The sequence below is a fragment of the Vicugna pacos genome, chromosome 20, assembly GCF_048564905.1.
Source record: "Vicugna pacos chromosome 20, VicPac4, whole genome shotgun sequence".
NCBI classification, from domain to species: domain Eukaryota; kingdom Metazoa; phylum Chordata; class Mammalia; order Artiodactyla; family Camelidae; genus Vicugna; species Vicugna pacos.
The window spans coordinates 22,629,947-22,656,161 of NC_133006.1; the positions used below are offsets into that span (position 1 = coordinate 22,629,947).

Below are 26,215 nucleotides of genomic sequence, written 5' to 3' on the forward strand. Positions count from 1 at the left end.
GAGTTTTAACATGAGCAGGAGCTATGCTAAGCATTTTTCATGTATTCTCATTTAATCCTTATCGTCAACCCTTTGAGACTGGTTTTTGTTATCCCCATTTTATGGATGAGAGAACTTGAGTCTCAAAGAGATGAAATAACTCTCCCAAGGTTACACAGCGGTGGAATTGGAATTGGAATTCATAGCTGACCCCAGAGCCCCCACTCTCGACTGATAAATTATATTGCATTTGTGTCATGATCTACTTAATAATCCAGTCAAGTAAAGCTCTTTTACTCCTTGCTCCAAATAGCTCTGAATCCAGTATGTGATTCACTCCATTACACAAAAGCCACATCTACTCATCTTTCTGAGACCATCACTCCTCTGTGTTGGCCCTCGCTGGGATGTTTGAAAGGATCGGTGAGGCACATTTTTAATCTCTTAGTGAGGGCTGTGTGACTCCTCTAACCGTTTGATCTTTCTGAAGGGTCTGACACAGTGGTACCACAGTGATGTCACTGATACAGTGACACAAGCAAAAGGCAAAGTATGTACAGTGGCATCCTTAAAGAAGAGAAGAAATGGTTTCATTTTAAACTGCTTTCATTCTTAAAGGTAATGAGGGGGCATCTTCAAGGCAAGTGAAGAACTACTGAACAATTATCCATTAGACTGTTCAGGTAATGGTCCTTTTGTCATAAAAAAAATAGAGGGATGGGGAAGAAAGAGCAAAGAAAAACTGGACGCCTGTTATGTGACTATCCCAAGTCACATAAAATTGAGAAAAATATATTGAGGAAGTTCTGTATAGCAACCTTTAATTGCTGTGTTAACAGGTGTAGAAGAGAATATAATGAAAGAAATAATAGAAGACGTTTTCTGAGCTAAGGGAAGACTTAAGTCTTTGGATGGATGAGATTCATGTAATTTAAAGGTATCAAGCAGGAATAATGAAAATATACAAATAGTTATATATGTGATGATGAAATTTTTTTGACTACAGGATCAGAAACAAAAACAATGATAATTTAAAAATTGCTCCCAACACTTCCAGAAAGGAAATAAACAAGCTAACTAACATACAGCTCATACATAAAAGGACAGGAACCAGGTAGGAAACAGACTTATCTGAAATAGCAGAAGCCAGAAAACAAAGGGAAACAAAGGAGGCTAGCTTAACATGAAAGGTTGGGTGTTGCAGGAAAGGCAGTGTAAGAGAGGAGATGGATAGGAGACAAGGGAGGGAAAAGAAAATCTGAGCAGAAGTCACGAGGTGTACATACTGGGGAAAGGGCTTGCTGAGGAGGGTGTTATTTTAAAACTTGGCCCTGTGTGACACAATTCAATTTTCTCGTTGTCACATCCTCAGAGACCTAAATTACATTAAAAAATTTGGAATTATATTTTGTTTTTCTTTTGATGTAAAACTGTGCTAAAGCACATCGATTCTACTGGAAGTTCAAGAGCCCTCTTACCATCCTAGGGTATTGACAGCTCCAAGGGCATTAATTGGGCCACACACACCAGCAGATGGAGACATTGCACTTTAGAAATTCAAGGCAAGATGTGGCTTTCCCTTCTCCCTTTCACAGATGTGGGCTGGAAGGAGCCAGCATTCCTTCTTAGAGGGTGGGAAACTGGCCAGCTCTTATTTCCCTGGCTATTCCTGCCATGTTTCCAAAATATGATGCAATCTGAGATGCGGCTTTGGATGTTTGAGAAGCAAAGAAGCATGAAATGGAGCAGGACTTTAAGCCTGCTTTTGCTCGATGATGGAGTTCACTCATCAACATGTGCTAACAGGTAAGCGATTGCTGCTATAAAATTGCATGGTTTACAAGCAAATCATCACTGCCATCACTCTAGCGCAAGGCACTATCATTTTTCACATTGAGTTTTCATGATCCTCTGCTATTATGTAATGCATTCATGATGCTTCAGCAAGAGTGGTATTTTATTTTATAATCACAATTAAAAATTGTCAGAAGGATACATGTATGTAGTTTAAAAATTAAACAATAGAGATATATTTTAATAAAACAGGGGTCCTTCGTGCCTCCCCTTTACTCCAATGGACCAAACCCACAAAGAAATCTTATTTTAATGGATGATATTAACATGAATGGACTCAGAATTAGGTCACTTTTTGTGGGGGATGGGAAGTAATCTAAGGATCAATGAATTTATAAGGATTAGAAACATACAAAGTTTGCTTACTGACCAAAATGAAATTAAATTAGAACTCAGTGTAAAAATATACTGTCAAATCTCTGCAAACTAAAAAACACACTTCTTTTGAATAAAACGGGAGTCCATTAACTCTTTTATTATATGACGTCACAGACGTTTGCAACTCCTAATGATTCCATACCTTTGTTGATATGTTTATTTTATGCTGTATTTTTGCCCTAATTGCAGCTCTGTGCTTCTTGTTAGCCTTCTCAGTGACTTGTCTGCTAGAGACAAGTGATGCTGCCTCATGCCTACTCCTCACTGGCTGGAGAGAAAACCATTATACCCTTGAAAACAGAATAAGTGGTAAAAATACAAGAAATCAGGCTACCTATCAATACTGCAACATGAGATCTCTTGGGAAGTACCCCTACCTACACTAAACATGTAAAAACGCTGGAAGATTATCACAGTAAAAAAAAAAAATATATATATATAAAGCTACAAATTCAGCAAGAGAGATCTATAGATATCAGAAGCAAAGAGGGAAATCCCACTGCAGCTGAGTGGAAGATGAAACTTGATATTTCATGGAGATATTGGAAGAGGATACGTCACACCAAAGAAGCCAGAATTATTTTATGCACATCTGCAGTATTGCACCGGAGCCAGCTCATACACGCTTGCAAGAGCAAATTGTTTCATGAATTATGCGAGTCAGTTGCTAAGGACTGCCATTACTAAAAATTAAATTATGTAAAGTTAGAATTAATATTAAAAACGAGAGGAATAAATACTAAAAACTCCTCACTCTCTAATTATTTTACTCCATGTTATTATTATATATGCTCTTGAGGTTACTTAACAGCTGTTGCAGGTAAATGTTGAAAATGCTGTATAGGGATTGCTATGATCAGCTTTTCCCACCTCTCCATTCAGTGACGTCAGGTTAGCAACTTGAAATCAACTTGAAAAGTACAGAGTATTTATATTATGGAAATTAGCAAATGCTATAAATAAAGGTTTGACTTACTGTTTGTTGATTTGTCTAGATCAGAGGTCAGCAACTTTTTCTTCAAGGGCAGATAGAAAATATATTAAGCTTGCAGGCCATACAGTTTCTGTCACAATCACTTAATTCTTCTATTGTGGTGCTAAAGATGCCATAGAAAATATTTAAGTAAATGAATATGGTTATGTTCTAGTAAAGTCTTGCAAAGACAGGTAGCAGGCCCACCGCCTGCAGTTTATAGGCCTTGGTTTCAACTTAAGAAAGTGGCGGAGGCAGAGTAAACTGACAAGGATACCATGTATGTAGTCGCAACATTGTGAATAGCACAGAAACATGAGAAAATGTTCTTCAAATACTTTAAAACTATTATCTGATTCGGGCAAGAAGTTGCTCACAACATTGATAAATGAGTGAAGAGCTGACACATCTTTGTGGTTTCATTTTGCTTTACTCCTGAATGTAAGTGAAAATATTTGTCCTGTTGATAAAAATGAGACTAGAAGGACTTGATCTCCTACTTTTGCAAAAATACCAAAGTAATAAATTGACCTAAAAACTAGTCCAGGATCATGAAATTTCTGGGACTACAATAGAAGAAATAGAGCCTCTTGCTGGGGGCATTTATATAAACAGGGACGTACAAGACCCCCAAAAGAGGGGGAAAAAAGCCCTAACAAAAATGAGATCACAATAAAAAGTACAGACTCAAATCATGAAACATCCAGAATAATCACAAGGAGATGAAGAGATCTTCTGATCAAAGTGGTCCTGAGACTTTAAAATTTGATAAATCCATTTACTCCACAGATGCAGCTCTGATAGGTAAAAGGAAAAAGGAGAAATGAACAAAAAAGGGCTGCAGGTGGGTACATGCTAGAGATAACAAAGGCTAGATGAGAAGTCCCATTCTCCACCTCCACCCAGCTGCACCAGCAGGTCCAGCCTCTCTTGGTCACCTAGAGACAGAGAGTGACCCAACCCAACATTTCTTGGCCTTCATCCTTGAGCAGCAAGGGGCATCCCAGGTGGGTTATGTCCCCTCCGTGGCACAGCAAAGAACAAGAGAGACGCAGTTCAGCACTAAGGGGCCTGGAGAGCTGACCAAAGGGCATTCCTTCCTTCCCCGAGGCTGACTGACCCCATCTACCACCTAGGAGCACTGGTTGGCCCCAAGAAGTGCCTCCCACCCCCAAGGATGACACCAGGTGGGACTGAATGGAGCCTCAGTGGTACAACATAAATGAAACAGACCAGAACAGCACTATAAGGGCTTTGAAAACAAGATTGTCTTCAGAACCAGAGCCTTTAAATTAGGCCAGGACACATGTGTTAAGACCCAAAAGGGTGACTGCCTGCTAAAATAAAATATTTGAACAGGATCCAGCGTCTCCTAGCATAATAGCTAGAATGTCCAGGATAAAATAAAATATTGCTTTTGTCATACCAGGATCAGGAAGAAAACACCTTGAATGAGAAAGGACAATCAACTGATCAGAACAATCAAGACAGATCAGATGTTGGAAGTAGCTGACAAGAAATTTAAAGCTTCCATTACAAAATGCTTTGATGAACAATTATAAATTATCTCAAAACAAATGAAAATAATAGAAAATTTAAGTAAAGAAATAGAAGTTATAAAAAAGAACCAAATAAAAATCACAGAACTGAAAAATAAAATAAATGGGCTAAATAGTAGAGTGGAGATGACAGAGAATAGAAATCAGTGAACTTGAGGATAGATTAATGGAATTTACTCAGTTTGAACATAGAAAATGGACTGAAAAATATGAACAGAGACTCTGGGACTTATACAGTAATAACAAAAGATCTAACATTTTAATCCTAGGAGACTCAGGGAAGAAAAAGAATGTGGGATTGAAAAGTATTCAAAGAAATAATGGCTGAAAACTCCCCAAAACTGGATAAAGACACAGTGTTACAGATTCCAGAATCTGAGCAAAACCCAAATAGGATAAACACAAAGACATTCACATCAAGAGACATGGATTATTAAACTTGTGAAACCCAAGGCAAAAAAGTAGAAAATCTTAAAGGCAGCCAGAGAGAAATGGTACATTATTATAAGGGAACATCAAATTACATGATAGCGGGTTTCTCACCTGAAGCCACAAAGTTCAGACAGAAGTTGCACAATGAGTTTCAAGTGCTGAAAGAAAAGAATTCTCAACCATGAATTATTCTATACCTCGCAAAACTGTCCTGCAGGAATGAAAGGGAAATAAAAACATTTTTAGACAAAGGAAAACTAAGAATATGTTGTTGGTAGCAAACCTATCCTTAAAGAATGGGGAAGGGAAGTTCTCCAAACAGAAAAAAAAAAAAATGATAACAGAACAAAGTTTGGAATTTCCGAAAGGAGGGAACAACAAAATGGGTAGAAATGAGTTCTGCCAACATGCAGCCAGCGTGAGAGAAGACCCCAGCCCTCAGATGAGAACTGCAACCCCAGCTTGTGACTTCAGTCTGCTGAGACCTCAAACAGACAGCCTGTCATAACACCTCTGACCTAGAACACTGGATAATAAACCGGTGTCCTTTGAAAACTGCCAAGCTTGCACTAATCTATGGCAGTGGTAGAAAACTAACACAATATCGCTTGCTCATTGTAAGTTTTACATACTGCATCTTAAGCTCTTAAAAAAGATGTAGCTGGAATGCTTAATGCTTGATATACATTTCACATATTAATTCTTGGTCTTTTCATATAACTTGCAGTTGTGTTTATTATGATGACCTTTTTAAGTAGAAATACAAAGTTTAAAAATATAGTCTAACTTAATATTTTTCTCTGTAGTCTCTTTTTGTTATTTAAATCATCATCCTAGCACTTTTTAATAAAATAAATATTCACATATATATTTTTTCCATATTTTGAGTTCCTTCTTATTTTACATTTGAACTTTTAATCCATCTCAATACCATCCATGTGTTTGTTTACATATGGTCGCTTTTTACTTTCCAAGTAATAAACTAATTGACCCAATGCCGTGTTCAGTACATTTCCCTCGCTCCATTTAATTAAACTTTTATTATGCACTACTTTCTTAATTTGTCCAAAATGAAGGTGGGGTAACTTGCTCTGACTTGGAAGTAGTCCCAGTGTAGCACTCTTTTAAAGAGGCAAGAGTAAATTGCTTAACGTATAATTAAAAACAACTCAAACCTTTATTGCAGTCTCTTGAGAAGTATCAAATTTGGATTATATTTCTAACACCAAGAAGCATGATTTAAAGTCCCTTTAAAATATCTTCTTCCCCTAAAATCTCACACTAGATTTCTTCACTCACCGCAGTTTCCTCACCACCATGCTGCTTTTGCTTCCATTCCACCTCTAGGTGCCGTGATGATCAAGAATATCTCAAAAGTCTCTGAGGAGACTTGTCTTCCATCCTCATACCTGACTGACTTGCAATCCCCATTAGCTTCTGCCCTTTACCCGGCAAATCAGGACTGACTACAGGGGTGTGGAGTGGGTCCTTCTGTGCCATGGAAAAGTGGAGAACATAACATATAACATAAAAGCTTCTTAGAAATATGTTTCTGTTTCCTAACCCAAAATTTTCTCAAAGGATTAACTGCTTCCTCAAAATACAGTAAATAAATTTCTCAATCTCATTAATCTTAATAAAAATTAGGCTCTATTTCTGTGCAATTTTATTTCATCACTGTCCTTTTTTTGGTAGCAGTATAAACATTTTAACTATTTAGCTTTATAATCATTTGTAAACATCTACAGAGAAACTCACTCTATTTTTCTTATTAATAGCTATTTTTGTACATTTAATATTCTTGAAAAATTAGAAACATTTTGCTAGAAAACTATCTTATTGATGTTTAGATTAAGGCGACACCAAATCTATACCTTGTTTGGGAAAATGACAAAAGCTCTCCTGTTCAAGAACATGACATTTTTATTTATGTATTAAACTACTTTCTGTCCTTAAGTCAACTTCTGTTCTTTCCCTTTATTGCACAAGTGGCTGTAGAGTTTACTGCTTTGATATTTTTGTACATTTGTTTCTCTTATAAATGAGTTGTTTTCTGTACCAGACTTAGTGGCTTAGTCTGCCAGAGACAAGTGACACTGCCTCATATCTGTTTATTAGCTGGAGAGGAAAGTATTTAATGGTTTAACTTAAGCACAACTTCGTGAATTTGTTTAAAGCAACATTCCATATTTGGTTACTCTGTGGTCTAGTAACCACTTTCTACCACCAAAGCAAACTTCCTCTCCTCCAAGAGCCAGGCGTGTGATTCAGAGCAGTTACGTAGTTGTTGTTCCTCTTGTCCTGGGTGTCTGGTCTGCTAGTTTTATCTAACTGAAAACTTTTTTCTCAACTTCTTACAGTAAGTTTTGATTCACAAGCATTTTAGGCTGACTTACAATATAATAATTTCCCACAAGTGTGAAAAATATAGGTAAAAACAATTTTGAAGTAATATCAGTACAAGATAACAAGACAGAGTGCCCAGATTCAAACATAACTTTCAACAAGGTAGTCTCTCTATAAGGTGCTTTTAAAGTAATCAGAATCAATTTGATCGATACAGACTTAGGAGGTAATATGTCAATGAAAGGCAAGCCCCATATTCTGACTGAGCACATGAGAAGAAGACAGGTCAGTGAGGAAGAGGCCCTGCTCAGAAGGCTAAGGTAAGGACCGGGCAGGGAGGACTGACGTGGTCTGAAATCTAGACACGTTCTCTAGCTGCTAATTGGGCATCAGCATCAGTTGAATGTTTTAGTGAGATCCTGTCTTACATCTCTGATGATCCTAAGACCAAAAAATGAGAATCATTTCAGTGAAATTTGTCCACAGAAACCATTAAAATGGTTATGTGCTCATTTATTTTTCTTCATGTTTTTCTTGGTTTATTTTTTAAATTCAACTGATTTTGAACAGCTAATACACACATGTTCATAACAAAAATTTGGTACAAAGCTGCTTTATAGTAGAAAGTTTACCTCTCTCCCAACCCAAAGAAAGAGCTATCAAGTGTGCCTCTGAGGAGACAGCCATTGTTAGTACTTTTTGTTTATCCTTCCAGAAATATTCTCAATATATTACAGCAAAAACCATCTATCTCCATCTATCATCTGAATAGCTGTCTATTATTAACACAAATCGTAGTATGTTATGCTCTGATTTTTTTCAATTAACCATTTATCTTTGATGTGTTTTCATATCTGGACATAAATTTATGTGCCTCATTTTGAAAATACTCATCAGTAGTCTGATAGTGATAGACAGTCAGATTGTTTTGTATCTTTGTTCTTTTAAACAGCAGTGCAATGAATAGCTTTATATATTCATTACTTTATATGTGTTCAAGATACATGAAGGATGAATTGTGAGGTGGAATTGTTAGGTCAAAGCTGCATACTTGTAATTTTGATTGATGGTGCCAAATTTTCCTCTGTTTACAACTCAACATCAATCTATGAGAGTGTATTGTCACATTTCTTGAGGTTTTCCCATTTTATAGGAAAAAATGACGTCCCCATCTTTTTTTCTTCCTGTGTTAATTAGGGTAGGCCGAATGGCTGTATGAGATAAACCCGTGAATGTACGACGGCTTCAGACACAGTAGAGGTTTACATCTCACTAATGTAGCAACAGGCGGGGTGGATGCTGAGGATTAGTAACGCTCCTCCAGGTGGTGATGCAGGGACCAAGGCTCCCATACTTCAACATGTTGCCTCACAATTTTTAAGTGAAAATTAACACATCTCAATTTTCCTTAAGAAGAGAGGTCAAGAACGGTGGACAGTTGTGGTCTCCTAGAAGACCAGGGCAAGGGGGTTAGTGAGATTTGCTACAGCGTCCACTGCTATAACTGGCCTTGTGATTGTAAGTAAGCTTCATCATGTGCCTCCTTCACAAACCATTCTTGATTCCCCTCCTCCTATGACTTTAGTCTAGATTATATTTCTGGCTAATTGCAGAGACTACCTTCCCAGAAGGGTCTGTGCTCTAATTTACCCTGCCTTTGTTGGGCTACGATTATTTTAGTGTCTCTGCCAGTTATTACCACACATAAAAGTATTAAAAGATCGTCCAGTAAATTCCAGGGTTGCACACATATTCCTCCCTGCCCTTACTGTGTATGAGCAAGCTGTTTCCCATTGTAATTAAGATCAGTTTCTCCATTTGGTACATAAACTCCCTTGTTAGCTTCTTGGTCTGCTGGCTTGAGATGGAGATAGATAGTTTTTGAGATGATTGAAATCTTACTGAGTAACTTTGCAGAAACATTTCTCTTTCAGGAATCAGGGTATCTAAATTGAGAGAACTCAAGTTAAAAGGGACAATTAGCATAAATTCCACAACTACGTTTACCAGTGAGAGGAGCCACTCCTTGGTTCACATCATTCGTTCAAATTTCATATCACATCTTAGAGGGCAGTCTCCTCCACCCAACACCATTCAATCATTTTGTTGGACAGATACATCTTGATAATGGGCTATATATCATAAGCCTATTGCCATATTTCCTTTGTTAGTAAATGGGTTCTGTGACCTGAGGTTTTATATCAATGAATATGACATATGAGTCCTTGGATGGTGATAGTTTTGGAGGCACTGTGGGCAAAAATGGCAAACCCATATCTGAAATATATACCAAGGCTAGGAAGGATAAATCACTTCCCCTCCAAGGCAGAAGGTTTTGATATAGTCAATCTGCTATCATTTAGCTTGGTCTTCCCAAAGAATGGTGCCATATTAAAAGCTCAGTGTCATTCTCTATTGTTGGTATATTGGGACTCGGCTATGCCATTAACTAGATCACTTTTGCTAAGCACAGGCCTGTTGAGTGCACATATAATAAAGTTTAAAAAGAAACCTCAAAACGATTGAGCTGTTCTGCAAGTAAGCTAACTGCCTGTTATAATAAATAACATCCTTTAAAGAAATATGATAAAAATCAAGTACTTAACAAAATAAAATCCACAATGTTCAGCATCTGATGGAAATTACCAGACACACCAGGAAAGAGAACCATTAACTATATTGAGGAAAGAAAGAGGTCAGTGAAAAAAAGGAGTAGAAAACAATGGAATTAGCAGACAAAGATGTTAAAACATCTATGATAAATTTACTTAAGGATTTATAGAAATAAAGACACGGTGAGTAGAGAAATAGAAGATATAAAAATAATAAAACATACATCTAGAAATAAAAACAGTATCTGAAATAAAAAATCCTCTCGGTGGATCTATCTCCCTTATCTCATTTCCCCTAAGTAATAAAGACTTAAATCTGCAGGGAGGAAAGCATCACAATTATAGCCTGAAGATGCTGGTGGTAACCAACTTTATCTGGGGAAGGGAGTGAGGGAAGAAGTTCTACCCATGGGGAGGGGCAAAAATACTTGTGAAGGTTACTATGATGACACCCAAGCCCACAGCGCCTGCCTAAGATTGAAGCACAAACATAACATCAGAGAATGACCCCATCCCATATCCCACCACCAAACTAACAAGCACTGAGTAAAGATGATGGATGTAAGTGGGATATCGCTGGGAGAGCTTTAAGAGACAGATTCTCTTTGGGAAGTGGCGCGCGCGCGCACACACACACACACACACACACACACACACACACACACACACAAAAGACACAAAGCTAGGTAAGGAGGCAAACACAAGGCATCAGCAGACAATTTGAAGACACTGATGCACTGAGGTTGACCATAATAAACACAAACTTTTGTTTATCATTTCAGAGAAGCAGCTTTTAGTTTCACTGATCTTTCTGTGATCTTTCAGTGTATTTTACTTATGGTCTGATCTTTGTTATTTCCTTCCTTTCAGTAGATTTGAGCTTTGTTTATTCTTCTTTTTCAGGTACCCTGAGGTATAAAGCTAGGTTGTTTACTTGAGATTTTTCTTTTTTGAGGTATGTATTTTTTTTTTTTACTATGAACTTTCCTTTTAAAACTGCTTCTACTGCATCCCATAAATTTTGGTATGTTTTATTTCCATTTTCATTTATGTCAAAGCTTTTTAAATTTTACTTTTGATTTCCTTATTGACTCACTGGCTGCTCAGTAGCATATCGTTTAATATTCACACATATGTGTTTTTTCCTAGTTCTCTTTTTGTAATTGATTTATAGTTTCATACTATTGTGATCAGAAAAGATGCTTGGTATGATTTTAATATTCCTACATTTGTTAAGACTTTTGTGGCCTAACATTTAATCTAACCTGAAGAATGACTCATGTGAACTTGAGAAGAATGTGCATTCTGTTGGGTGCAATGTTCTTTATATACTTGTTAAGTCTATCTGTGTAACATATCATTCAAAGCCAATGTTTCATTATTGATTTTCTGTTTGGACAATCTAACCATTGATGGAAGTGGGCTGTTGAAGAACACTACTATTATTTTGTATTGCTATCTATTTCTCTGCTTATGTCTACTCATATTTGCTTCAAATATTAAGTGCTCCCATTTTGGATGCATTAATATTTATAAATGTTATAACTTCTTATTAGATTGACTCCTTTATTATTATGTGATGCCCTTCTTCATCTTTTATTACAGTCTTTGTTTTAATGTCTATCTTGTCTGATATAGATATAGTTACCCCAGCTTTCTTTTTGATTCCATTTGTATGGAATATCTTTTTTACCCCTTCACTTGCAGTCTGTGTATGTCCTTACACCTACAGTGTGTATTGTTCACAGAATATAGATAGGTATTGTCTTTTTATGCATTTGGCACTCCATGTTTTTTGTTTGGCTAATTTAGTCCCTTTACATTTAAAGTAATTATTAATAGATATGTACTTATTCTTATATTGTTAATTATTTTATAGCTGTTTTGTAGTTCTGTTCTTTCTTCTCTTGCTCTCATCCATTGTACTTGATGACTTTCTGTAATGGTGTACTTAGATTTTTTTCTCTTTATGTTTTGTGTATTTACTATAAGTTTTTGCTTTGAAGTTACTATGAGGCTTACATATAACAACTTATAACAGTCTACTAAAATTTGATAACAACTTAAGTTGGAATGTATTCTAAAGCTCTACATTTCTATCTTCCCCAATTTTTGTGTTTTTGATGTCACATTTTACATCTTTTTATATCTTGTATCTCAACTAATTATTGTAGCTAGTTATTTTTTTACTACTTTTGTCTTTTGATCTTCATTCTAGCTTTTTGAGTGGTGAATCCACTACCTTTCCTGTATATTTACCTTTACCATTGAGATTTATATCTTCATGTTTCCTTGTTACTGATTAGCACTCATTGTTTTCAGCTTAAAGAGGTCCCTATACATATTTTCTGTAAGGTCAGTCTAGTTCTGATGAGATTCTTTAGCTTTTGCTTGTCTGGAGAACTCTTTATTTCTCCTTCAGTCCTGACTGACAGCTGCCAGGTAGAGTAATCTTGGTTGGAGATTTTTTTTCTTTCAGTACTCCACATACATTGTGCTACTCATTCTACAATGTTTGTGCTGAAAATCTGCTGATAGTCTTATGGGGATTCCATTGTATGTAACTAATTGTTTTTCTCTTGTTGCTTTTAAGATTCTATCCTTGTCTTTAACTTTTAACATTTTAATTATAACGTGTCTTGGTGTGGATTTTTTTGGACTGATATTATTTAAACTCTCAGCTTCCTGGATCTGGATGTCTATTTTTTTTCCAAGATTAAGGAAGTTTTTAACCATTATTTCTTCAAATAAAATTTCTGTCCCATTCTTGCTCTCTTTTTCTCTGGGACTCCAGGAAGCATATGTTAGTCCACTTGAGGTTGTCCCATGAGTCCCTTAAGTTACCTTTACTTGTTTTTCCATTTTTTTTTCCTTTTAGCTGCTCTGATTAGCCAAGCTGCTCTGGCTTTTCTTTTAAGTTCACTGATCCTTTCTTCTGATTCATCTATTCTGTGTGTTCTCTTTTAATTTTCTTATATTTTCTGTCTCTTTGTTGAAGTTCTCACTGTGTTCATCTATTCTTCTCCCAAGTTTAGTGAGCATTTTTATGACCAGTACTCTTCATCAAGTGAATGACTTGTGTCCTTTTTACTAAGGTTTTTTTTTCTCTCTTGAGGTTGTATCTTGTTATTTTGTTTGGAATGTACTCTTCTGTTATTTTGTTCATTTTTCTTGACTCTCCATGTTGGTTTTTATACATTAGATGAAACAGACTCTCTGTGTTGGTTTCTATGCATTAGATGAAACAGCCACCTCCTCCAGTATTGAAGCATTAGCCTTGTGTAGAACATGAACATTACAGTAATGTCCTCATGTCAAACAGTAAATTTTCAGTTTATATTTATATTGGTACTAAATCCTTTTAAAAGTTATATTTTATTTAATCAATATTTTAGGATTTTAAGGGCTCTTTTGCTAGTTTCTCTGAAGGATCAATTTATGAAATTGACCAAATTCAACCAAAACACTTCTCAACTATTTAAAATATTTATTCCAACTTATATTAAAAGCATTTAAAACAATTTCTGAAATTATCTGTGAAATATAATTGACCTGTTTTCATTTTGTCTCTATAAATGCATTGGTTATAAAGCTTCATGGAAACTGGAGCTGTTTGATGGAAGAAAGATGGAGTGGAGTCCCAGGGAGTGAGAGAACAGGGCCCATGGGAGGGCAAGAGGGACACAGATACTCAGAGGTCTGTGATTCTTAGCCCTCTAAAACACCTTCAAGCCCTCCAAGCCATCAGATATGAATTTACACAAACCTTAGGAATAAAAAAAAGAAAATGAGTTTAGGGTACATCAATCATTTTGGTAAATTTCGCAAACTGGTCATTGGTACATTGGTTCTTCAGTAAACTGGCTTTTGGTGGATTGGGTTCATCAGATTAACCTGGACCCTTTTTGGATCACAAAAAGTAATCTACAGTTCTGAAAAGTCCCCTTCATACTGCTTCCAAGGTGGCTGTATAAACAGAGGAGCATGACATAGCACTCCTCTGCTTAAATTCCCTCTAACTTTTCTTGTTAAGCTAAAGAAAATCCAGGCTACTTTCAATGGTACTATCATCAAATCTCACAAAGACTAGGATACCTGAATTCCACCCTCTAATCATACGAAACTACACATGAGTGACCCTATCTTCCCACTCCAAATCTTGTCAAACCTCTGTGTGAATACTCAAATATGTGTCTTTGCCTGGAATGATTATAGCCCTTTAGCAGCTGAGCTGAATTTCCACAAGGAAGTAGTCCACACCTTTATCTTCCACCCTGAGGTTACAGAGGATGCACCGTGAGAGTCTCCCTGTAGTAACCCTGACCCATATCAATGACTGTTTCTTGATCCCACCGTCTACCCACATGGGGTGCACACTGCCCTCATCCTCTACAGAGTCCTCTACAGAGTCCCAGTGAAATAATTCAGGTAAGTCCCTAGAATCAGAATGTTGCTCATGTTGCCTTTCTCTGAGGCCAGGCCAGCAGGGACTGCCCTGAGTAATGCAGCAGGGATATGGGCAGTGCAGAGAACTCTAGAAAATGTAGAGAATGCTGCCTGGCTTAGGGGGAAGCAGCAAGCGGAAGCCCAAACCAGAGCCATGAAAATGAGGTTTTAGCCAATCAGAAAAAGGATTTTAAGCTGACACTCTTGTTGCTAGGTGAAAAGTCTGTGTGAAGAGGCTTGTGAGACCTGGACAATCCCACAGGTCTGATGCAGACTTCAGGGCACAGCCCCAGAACAGAATGCAGGGGACTCCCCCCTTAAGACAGGAGGGAGGGGATGGACCAGAATCTTCTTTATTTCAAGGGATCCTGAGGTGGGGTGTGAGGGATCTGAGTCACCTTCAAAGTCCCTCCCTGACCATTCTTTGTCGTCCCTCCCCCACCCTATTCCAGGTCTGAGTTTGATGTTCCTCTATGCTTCCATCCCGCCGTGGAAACCCTCCTTACTCTGGAGTGATCCCTGTCCTGAGTACTCCACTGTTGGTGGAAGCCCAGTGATGGATTTCCCAGTCTCAGGTGCTCTGGGACTATGCACCTAATTCAGAATATTGAAAAAACTCACCACCTTCATGTGCTGCTAACGGAAACTTTTTGTTGTTGCCTCTTTCTGATTTCTTTTTACCTGGTCAACTCCTTATGTTCTGCTTTTAGAGCCTGTCCTCTATTTTGAAAGAAGAACCTAAAATTCAGGAAAGAGAGAGAAGGATGGAGAGATTAGAGGGAGGGATACTTATTGTCGTGTTTATTAATGTTTGCCGGGCACTGTTTTAATTGCTCTACAACTATTTCACACCGCCCCTAGTCATGGGCAAGAGGAGTCTGATGAATAGTACATTTATTTAAAATAACACGTCGATACTTCTGCCACTGGGGGTTTGATGCTTAGGGCTGGCACAGTGCAGTCTGTAACTTAAGCATCTGCTCCCTGATTAACACTAGCTAAGCCCTAGGAAATGCTTCTCCACATCTTTTGCTCTGTGTCTAACTAAACTAAAGGTGACTGTGTCTAAGGGCTGTTCATGTTTGTGGATTGTGCCTTTGCTGACATCAGATGTTTCAGGGAAGATTTAAGCAGCTGAAGAGATTTTTTAAAGCGAAAAATCAACTTAACGCTCCAAAAACTTTCATTCAAAGAGCGTAAATGCAATAGATTTTAGTGTAATGAGGAATCACTTGCCAGGAGGACTGGTTGTCAAATGTTGTTTGTTTGCTTGTTTTCTTGCTCCACATATTGACCTGATACTGTCAGTAGTTACACATGGCAGCCGAGGAACATTTTGCAATATTAAACAGGTCATATAACTCTTTAGTTTGAACATATGAAGCCTAGATATAAAATGCATGAAACATGATTCACATTTTACAAAGAGAAGTCTGAGGCAAAAAGGCTTAGTATTTTGTTGACTCTCATAAAGCACTTCAGTGGTAGAACCAGCTCAAAACCATGTCCTTCAAGAACTCTGATCTTCTCACAAGCTCAAGACTCTGAATGTGTCTAAGATAATAGAAGTGAACATCTCTGTGACAATAATTTTCTCTCCCTGAAATATAATCCCCACTTATTTTTCTCTACAAAAAATCTCAAGAAAAATAGGTTTTAAATAAATATCACAGAGATGTCCACTCTTGAATCATTTTTTTCTTTTCCTTCTTTAAACTCCTAAGTCATTCAATCTTCAGATCTTTTATAACTGAGAGAAAGTCTTCATGTTAAATGTTCATCCAGTGTCATTCAATGAATACACAGTACCAGGCATTAGATTGAGAACCGTCATAGATAAATGCCTGCCCAGAGACAGATGAGGCACTTCAGCTCCAGTGTTGATTGGCTCCTTTCCTAGAACTCCCCAATCTTGCTGTGCGTGGAAGCTTTCATAGATTTTTATTCTCTGAAGTGGGTACACCAGATCCACTGGGTGCGAGCTGTGTCGACTACCATTGCTTCTTCCTCTGTTCTCAATTATGTCTGGGAAGGTGGCTCTGCGGATGCCCAGAGGCCTTTGGGCAGCAGCTGTGGTGGTGATGGTGGTGCTGAGCGCCCCAGTGGCTGAGGGCAGAGACTCTCCACGTAAGTGCAGGGCAGCTGCTCCCCGGAGCCACCACTCTGGGGACCAGGCTCTGAGGGGCCTTTGGGCTGGGGTGTGATCTCAGAATATGTTCTTTCATCACACATTTCCTCTCTCTGGGGAAGATGGAGGGAGAGCTATGTTACATTGTCACGTCCACCTTCTAATGACAAGATGAGGACGAACCCCATCCCACAGGCTTAAGTCTGGGGATGTTATGACCGGGAGGAGGAGACAAAGTGTGTACCTACTACAAGTGCCAGGTCAGAGTGGACATGGGCAGTTTTTTTAAAGATACGAATTTCTCCAAAGAAGACACAGCAGAATTTGTCATTTTAGGGTCCCCCAGACCTTGTCTGGACTAAATACTATGGGATCCTGGGTCGGGGAAGTGTAGGGCAGCCGTGGTCTGTAGTCTCAGCATTTGAGGAAAAGGACTCCACGTTCCTGACTCTGAGCGGAGGGTTCGTGGAAGCAAACTCTTGGTATTTGAGTGAAGCTGACTGGGTGACCACTGACAGAGTCTTAACCTCAAGTTTCACTGATTTATGGTCAAATAGCGACTTGAGTGGGATTCAGAGACTTGAGTTGAGGGTGGACTGAATTTAGGAGAAAGGAGAAAATAAGAAGGGAGATTATGTATATGTATGTGTGTGTGTATATATATAGAGAGAGACAGAGACAGAGAGAGAGAGACAGAGAGAGGGAGAAACAAACCGTTTCAAACATAGGATTCATATCTTTATGTAAACAGACTCTCAATCCTCCTAACACCCCTCTGTGTAGGTATAATGACCTCCTTTTTACACAATTATGATCTTCATACTATGTTAAGTAACCTGCCCAAGCTGGTAACTGTGTCAGTTTCATTGGAATCTAATTTATCTAATTTGAAAGTCTGTGCTCTTTTGGTGAATAAACTGTCCTTTTTGGGGGGAGGTGTCTCCCTTCTAACCATACAGGAATTGGGCGCGGGTGGCAGCAGCTCAGGGTAAACGCAGGCGTGGGAAGGCGGGCACTTTGCTGGGTACTAGGAGAAAGCGCCTGCCAGGACGTGGACGAGCGTAGTCCTGCGCCTCTTTCGTCGTCCCCTTGAACCCTTGTGCTCATGTGGATACTTGTTTGTCACTGAGGTTCCCAGGAGGTGGAGGGAAAATGAGATTTCCCGTGAGAACCTCTAAGTACAGAGATGGATGGACAATCAACCGACCGCCGTCTATAGTCGGTTCTCAGGCTCCGCAGGCTCCCGGGCTGCCCGCAGAGGCGGGTGTCCTCACACCAGGGCCACTGTGGAAGCCGTCAGGGCGGGCGGGAGGCCGGCGAAGAGCCGCCTGGAGGGTCCGGGCTGGGGGCTGCAGGCGCGGGGCCGGGCCGGGCGGGAACCGGGGCTGAGCGGCGGCGCCAGGCTTCCCCGGCCCGGCGGGGCGGCGGCGCGTGGGGCTGTGGGCTGCGGCGGGGCCGGGGCCTGACTGACGCGGCGACTCCCCGCAGAGGATTTCGTGTACCAGTTTAAGTGCCTGTGCTACTTCACCAACGGGACGGAGCGGGTGCGGTACGTGACCAGACACATCTACAACCGGGAGGAGTACGCGCGCTTCGACAGCGACTGGGGGGAGCAGGGCGGGGAGTACCGGCCGGTGACCGGGCTGGGGCGGCCGGACGCCGAGTACTGGAACAGCCAGAAGGACGTCCTGGAGCGGACGCGGGCCGAGCTGGACACGGTGTGCAGACACAACTACCAGCTGGAGGTCCTCACGACCTTGCAGCGGCGGGGTGAGTGCCGGCCGCCGCCCTCCGCAGGCGGCCTCAGCGCGGGGCGGGGACGGGGCGGCCTCCGGGGCGGGACCCCCGGGGCCACGGAGGGGACAGCACGGCCGGGACGTCCTGTGCGGAGGGGGGGGGGACCGAGGACACAGCAGGGGGACGACGTTGGCTGCCCTGAAACATCCCCCGCAGCGTCGGCCCGGCCTGCCCGGCGTGGCTCCACCGCCTGTGGGCCGTACTGGGCCGCTCTTCCCACTCAGTCTGCACATCCCCGCCTCCTGCCTCAGGTGTGTTTGCTTCTTAACAGCTCGGCCTGGGGGAGTTAGGGCTGCTCCATGGCTGCGCTCAGGGCACCTTGCACACGTGGTAATGTATTACAGGCAAGAAATAATATAGTTTCACTTTTTGGTTTCAAATCATTATTCATCGTAATCCTGGTTTCTTAAGAGGGTATCGCGGTGTCGTTAGCCCTGGACCTCTTCCAGGCAAGGGGCTGTCTTAATTATACGAACTCCATAAACCTTTGGTAAATTACTAAGTAAAATGCTCAGTTACCCAATCACATAAGCTCAAGAGAAAACAAGGTAAACAGATCCTTAAAAACTGACTTTACTAATTATTCTTTACTGTTTTGCTTAATGCTTTTAAAGTAAACGCTTATTGACTTGGATCTTAATTTAGAATTCGTGAATACAAAGTCCGAGGAAAAAAGGTGTTTACTGAAAATAAAAACACCACTTGAATGGTTTTGTGAGAGAGTCCTAATTTCTTAGAAAAGCTCAACAAATGGCACAATAGAAAGGGCTGAAGTTTTGGGCTAAATAAGTTGATGCTGATAATTATTGAATAAAAATTGTTTCAGGTTTCTTTTGGCCTAAACCCTGCCTAGTCTCTCTCCTCCTCCCCACTCCCCCAGCATCACCATCCACTTTGCTGATAGACATTCTGAAAATGGCAGCATGTAAGAAGTGTTCTTGCTCTCAGATTCTGTATTAGAGGGCTGAGAATTATAGATACACTCTGTTTGAGAAGCATTACTTTGTAGGAAGGATGTGATGGTCACTGTTGTCCTACTTTACTGCACATAGAAATGTCTGTACTTTTAAAATTCTCAGTCAATGTTATATTCCTGGGTGTATGACTAGTGCTGTTCATCTCACAGCCAGCAGGTGGGAGTCAAAGCTGCTGGATTTTCTCTCCTGTGAGGACCATTGGGACTAACAGAAAGCAGTGTCATTGTCCTAGCATGAGTCACTAGAGCTGATCCTGATGGCCACCTTCAAAAGGTGTAGGGGAAAACAAGTCCAGATTTTTAATTTTTATTTTTAAATTAAAATTTATTTTTTTAATGGAGCTACTGGGGATTGAACCCAGGACCTCGTGCATGTTAAGCATGCGCTCTACCAACTGAGCTATACCCCCACCCATTTTTAAAAAAATGTTTACAAACAATGGCCTGTATAATATAGCAATTTATAATTTTAAAATACTTAATTTTTATCAATTAGTATCAACATAGTAACTCTCATAGAATGATTACAACTATCTCTTGAGACTCTGAAAAGTAAACTGACTAATGTGTTTATTCAGGCTAATAAAGTGGCCCAGGTTGGATCCTAACCCATGACTTGGAATCCAGGGATATTTCCACCGGGTACCATGGAAGGACTCTTCCCCGTGGGGAGATTTTCTACGTGATCTCATGTCTCACTATGTCTTTTCTCCTCAGTGGAACCCACAGTGACCATCTCCACATCCAGGACAGAGGCTCTAAACCAGCACAACCTGCTGGTCTGCTCAGTGACAGATTTCTACCCAAGTCAGATCAAAGTTCGGTGGTTCCGGAATGATCAGGAGGAGACAGCCGGCGTCGTGTCCACCCCTCTTATCAGGAATGGGGACTGGACCTACCAGATCCTTGTGATGCTGGAAATGACTCCCCAGCAGGGAGATGTCTACACCTGCCGCGTGGAGCACCCCAGCCTCCAGAGCCCCGTGACAGTGGAGTGGCGTAAGAGACAGTTTGTTTCCTTTCACTGTGGGCCCCACAGGACAGGGGCAGACAGAGTTTCCCTGGTCCATCCCACCTCAGCCCTTGTCCCCAGCATCACTACTGAGCTGGAAATCACAGGGGGCAAGAGTGCCTCTAGCCTCATAGCGTGGGTATCAGAGGAACCCTGAGCTCATGGTCTTTCCAGATACAGGCAGATCCCTCAACACTCCCTGTCTGCAGAGCCCGGCCCCCGCAGCTCTGCAGGACTGACTGGTCACCAGGCTCTTAGGGTCTAAGGTTATGGATGTGTCCGTATGGACCAGGGATCCGCCTTCCCCTTCTCCCACCTGCCCAGTCTGTCCAGGGATCTGTTGGCTGGTCCCTCCCCTCGGGGTGGTCAGAATGGGGAACTGGGTTCCCCTGGCACCCCCACCTCCTGTACCTCAGACTGGATTTTGGGCTTCTCAAAGGGACACCTGGGAGGTGGGGACAAGTGCTGACACTCAGGCTCTGCTCCCCAGGGGCACAGTCTGAGTCCGCCCGGAGCAAGATGCTGAGCGGTGTTGGGGGCTTCATGCTGGGGCTGGTCTTCCTCGGGCTGGGCCTTTTCATCCGTCACAGGAGCCGGAAGGGTAAGGAACTCTGGGGAGAGGGGGACGACGGGCTGTGACTGAGACCTCTGTTCAGGGAGGCCTCTGTCTCTAGATGTGGCTCTTTCCTCCTGAGCATGAAAGGAAGGAGGCTAGGCTGGTGGTGGGAGGAAACAGGACAGCGTAGGCAGATGGTGGAGTCTGGTTTTACCATTGGAAAGGCAGCCCTTTACAGAGGGGACAGGTGGAGTTTATTCTTGGACTTCCTCCCATCAGAGACTTCATCATTGTCTCATGGGCTCCTTTCCAAAAGCTTCCTCCATTAAGACAGTCAGAGCATTGGCTTCCTTTCCTTCTAGAAACAGTTTCATTCATTTTGTGAGATTTTATTTTAGGGCAGTTAAGACCTTGTGTGTAAGGAGGAAATATATTTTGAACTAAGTTACTCATCTTATTTCCCTTTGGGGAGAGTGAGGCACTGGCTGTTTGGGTCATGAGACCTTTCGTAGGATGTCCTGGGCCTCCACCAGAAGCCGCAATATTTCTACTCTGATTGCATAGGGCTTGGGGGACAGGCAAAGGAGGGCGGGATGTGAGGTGAGTGTACCTGGGCACAGTGGTCTCCTTCATGGCCTGTTCCCTGCTATGGGATCAGGAGTTAGGGGGCAGTTTTCTGTAAGAAGATCCTGAAGTTGTTCCCCAGGACTGGGCCATGACTTTGGTGGCATCTTTCTGTGAAACTTGGAGCCAGAAATCTGGTGTGGGTGTTAGACATGAGGATGGTGCCCACTTCTTGCCACATGTTGGCACTACCTGTGGGCGTTTATAAGTGACTGAAAGCAGCGGGAAAAGCTGTGTTATCATTAAACTTACTGAAAAGATTGAACTCTTCGTATCCCCCATAAGGAAAACAGCCGCTCCCCGCCTCCCACACATTTTCATCAGGCTGAAGTGCTGTGTCCTCTTTAGCTGATTCCCCTTCCTGCAGATACTGGGAGGGGGGATGACGATGTGCCCTGGGCCTCAGCTCTCTCTGCCTGATGCTGCAGGGACCCCGCGAGGAGAGGAGAGGGCGCGTCCCTCAGGGTACCGCGTGCTGATCACTGTCTCTCTTCTGCAGGGCTCGTGCGCTGACTCCTGGAGGACACTTTGGGACTGGCTTTTGCTCTTCTGTAATGCCTGTTTGTCCTTGCCCAGAATTCCAAGCTGCCTGTCAGCCTGCCCCACTCTGAGGTCAGATCCTGTGGTGATTCTGACGCAGTCACCTGGTCCCTTCCTGTGACCCCCGCCTTGAGGCTCTGGCTGTGACGCTGTCTCCTGCATGACCCGAGCCTCTGCCTGTGCCCTGCCAGCTGCATCTACATGGAGCTCAAGGGGGTTCTCTGTTCCCACTTTTACCCAACAGACTCTGTGGGTAAACTCATTGAAACTATTTACCTGATTATAGAGCTTTTTACCATAATTAAACATGATGATGAGTTATCTGTCCTCTGAACCTCCTTTAATGAGCAGAGGTAGAAAACTTCTACAGAGTGAAGGAACATATTTTTGAGGTGACCCAACCAACTGGGGACCAGAAGGAGGGACTGTTCCTTGAAGGAGACTAGAAGCATCATGGTGTGGACAGAGGAGAAAGAAAATCAATTTTTCTCTATTTACACCTTTGTCACTATTTACATCTCGTTGTCTCTTTGTTTCTCTATTTTCTGCATCTTTCTCATCACCTCACATCTTATCTTTGTCTCTGTGTGTGTGTGTGTATGTGTATGAGTCTGTCTCTGTTGTGTGTTTCTAGCGTTTATATCAGAGTTTTAATCATTTTAGGAGAGATTCTGACTGGTAACAAGCCCACCTCTCAGAAACATCATCCTGTACGTGGGGTGCAGACAGCCGGCATTGTGCCCACCCCTTTTATTAAGAACAGGGCCTGGATTTCTCAGAAACGCCTTCCCAGCATGGAGATCTCTGCACCTGTCACGTGGGGCACCCAGCCTCCAGAGTCCCCCCAAGTGGAGTGGCATAAGGGGAAGATTGTGTCTTGTGGACCCCACAAGACAAGTGGCAGAGCTCCCTCTGGCCCCAGGGTCCCTCTTTGGCTCTACGGCTGACTCACATCCATCCCATTGTTTGTCTCCTGCACAGCCGCCTGACGCCATTGCTGAGCTGGAATTCCCAGAGGACACAGCTCCACTTTTCTGTGAACATAATGACCTGTTCATTCATGATGATATTCCCTTCCCAGGGGTTAGGGAGGTCACTATGCACTGTGGCGCCTTAGGCATTGACCTAGTCCTGAAAGCTGGTCTTCATCTCAGTCTCTGGGATTTGTCATTAAGACAGGTGGCTGGGAACTTACCTCTGAGGTTATGGATGGCTGTGCCCCTGAGGAGCAGGCATCCCCTTTGCTCTGCTCCCTCACCCACACACTGGACCCGAGAAGCCAATGGCAGTTCCTTCCCTCTCCTGGATGAGATCAGAGGGAGAACTAAGCTTTCTTGGGACTCTTATCTCTCGTACCCCAGGCTGTACTGCAGGTCATCGGCCACACTGTAGAGTGTGGGGACTCCAGATTCTGCTTTCCAAGGGGGAGTCTAGATCTGTCCAGAGCAAGATGCTGAGTGGGGTCAGAGGTTTTGTGCCGACTTTGTCATCTTCCGTCGGGTGCTCATTGTCACTCACAGGCGTGAAGAGAGAGTGACACCATGGGGAAACTGGGAGGACTTGTGCTGGGTGTCCAGGGAGCCCTCGGTCTCTATATGTAGCTCTTTGATTTTGACCCTGCAAAGGCAAGAGGCAGGGCTGGAGATTGAACCAGACTCAGAGTTTAGGGAGACATTGAGCTCTGACTTTTCTAGTTAAAACATAAGCCCTATTATGGGGGTGAAAGGTGAAGTGTATCCTGTAACATTATTACAGTTCCATGTTGTCATACGGGCCCTGTGCTGGAAGATTCCTTCTTAATTAAAGTGTCAGAGTCTTCTTCCCTTTCTTCTAGTGACAATTTCACAGAAACAATTATTTTTTGCACCTAGATTTCATTGGGAAATGTAATCTTTTATTGATAATTTAGTTAAAAATAACAAGTACATATTTTACAAACAAGTTTGCTAAAAAAAAAAACCCAAGACTTAGTAGCCATGTGTATAGAAAAGTGTATAGACGTGCTAGAGAGCAACCTGCTTGTCATGAGCATCCGGTCTTACCTCCAGTCATATCAGACGGTATGTCTTTTGGGGACAGTGGTGTACACCAATGTCCCATAAGCCCCTGTACATTTCTCAGCCTCCTCTGCAGTAAGGTTGGAGTCATGTGACTGGTACCAGCCAATGGAACTTAAAAGTGGGTGTAGGCTCTCCCTGCTTTGTCTTTCCCTACTACTGGAAGCATGAAAGCCATTGTTGAGGTCACAGTGTATAAGGCATCAAAACTCTGAATCATAACCTGAATCTCTTGAATGACTGTGGAATTGAGTCCCCTTTACTGATCTAAGCCACTGAGATTAAATTTTTACTGCAGGTTAAGGTCTTATTGCAACATAACCTTAGACTTCCTGACTATAATGGGGTGTTTAACTGAAGGAATAGAGTTCGTAAGTTAGAAAGATGAGTCAGTTGCGTTAATGAAAGTTGAGATGATACATTTTAAAAAACACTTATTTTTTTGTTTGTTTTCTTCCACCTGAAAGTATATGTATTCCCAATGACTAGAACAATGCTTCTGTCGGGGATGCTGTCCTGATCCACCAAGATTCTTCCCTTTGGGAATGAAGGCTTTATTCCCTCAGTTGCTGGGAATGTCGCTGTCTGACAGCCCTCAGCTCTTTGGCCTCTTTGGAATTACCTTAGGTGAGGAGAGCTGTCTCACTCAGTTTCACTCCACTTCCAAGGGGAACTCATCTCCAATGACTGCTCATTGCAGGTTATAAAGGTCCTGAACCCCATGCTAACTTGGGTCAACTGTGAAGGGCTCTGGCAATTTCAGAGCTCCTTGAGGGTTCAACTAGGACACTTTTCCTGACTGCATAACAGCCCAACTTCATCTTCTGTAATTTTTCTCTCAGTTTCTATTTTAATTTAAATGTATTTATTTTTGTGTCTTCTTCCCTTCAATGGCCAACGTCTCTTATCCTCCTTCTTGGAAGATGAAGGTATTGGCATCGCTACCCTTCATTCCCTCTCTCCTTCATGCTTCCACTCACCACACTGAGGTATTTGCCCTTTTTAGAATATTGTCAAAGTTGAAAATACTGCCATTCTGCTCTAACAATAATTGTCTTTGGGCATTGCCCATAGCTTAATTCTAAAAGTTGGAAAAAAAGGTTGTTTATCACTGTATAAATATCACTTACATAGTCAAGCATCTTACACTTGCCTTGGAGCTGCAGTAGTAGGATCTCTGTTCAGTGATGTCCTGGGTTGAATCCATTGTTTCTTGGATAACAACCTCACTTTACTAAGTCATATTCTTAATCAACTTCCAATAAAACTATGTATAGTAAGTAAATTTATATCCTTTCATGTCTAACAGTATTTAAACCCTTTCTTCATGGCTGATCATGATTTTGAAAAGGTATATGTGACTCTGAAAAGGTATACATTTATTAATGGAAAACAAATTTATATTTTCCTTTAGAACTCCCAGACCTTTGTCATTGTCTTAATGATAATAGTATGTGGCAGTCTGAGTTTTTGTCTGTTGACAGTTTGTTTTATTTCTTCCCCCACTAGGATATTTTATGGTCTTCTTTCAAACCTTGTGGTTCTGAAAAATTTTAAATGATGTATTTAGGAATGAGTCTTTTTTCATTAATTTTGCTAAATATCTGACAGTCTTCTTCCCCTTCCATTTAAAGAATTAGATCCTTTATATCTGAAAATTTCCTCTTATTGTTTGCTTTGGCAATATTCCTTCTTAATTTTCTCTGTTTCTCTCTCCAGCTCTGTTACTTGATGTAACAACAATAGACTACTTGGGTCTATTGTCTATATCTTATTTTTTCTGCTATATACTAAATTTCTTTGTCTTTTTTTTAATTTCAGGGAGATTTTCTTGGTTTAATTTTCCAAACTTTGTTTCCATCGTTAGCCTCCATTATTACTTTTATACATGCCGTATATTTTCTAATAATTCTGATTAGATTTTGTTTAAACAAGTTTGTTTGCTC

General features: G+C 41.3%; 1 protein-coding gene and 1 non-coding gene across 2 annotated transcripts; one reads left to right on the top strand and one right to left on the bottom strand.

The window, feature by feature from the left end:
* Positions 1-16,513: 16,513 nt before the first annotated feature.
* LOC140687734 (HLA class II histocompatibility antigen, DQ beta 1 chain-like) lies at positions 16,514-22,577 on the top strand. The gene is made up of 5 exons (XM_072945264.1): positions 16,514-16,706; positions 18,196-18,477; positions 20,198-20,479; positions 20,983-21,093; positions 22,172-22,577. The coding sequence occupies exons 1-5, from the start codon at positions 16,601-16,603 to the stop codon at positions 22,183-22,185; spliced, it is 795 nt and encodes a 264-aa protein (XP_072801365.1). The 5' UTR covers positions 16,514-16,600; the 3' UTR covers positions 22,186-22,577.
* On the bottom strand, positions 19,818-19,890 carry TRNAV-AAC (transfer RNA valine (anticodon AAC)). The gene has a single exon. It is a non-coding gene; the product is annotated as a tRNA-Val (tRNA).
* Positions 22,578-26,215: the final 3,638 nt, after the last annotated feature.

Coding starts and splice junctions, on each gene's coding strand:
- LOC140687734 (XM_072945264.1), top strand. CDS start 16,601: ATGTCTGGGAAGGTGGCTCTGCGGATGCCCAGAGGCCTTTGGGCAGCA. Junction 18,478..20,197: donor CACGACCTTGCAGCGGCGGG/GTGAGTGCCGGC, acceptor TTTTCTCCTCAG/TGGAACCCACAGTGACCATC. Junction 20,480..20,982: donor CCCCGTGACAGTGGAGTGGC/GTAAGAGACAGT, acceptor TCTGCTCCCCAG/GGGCACAGTCTGAGTCCGCC.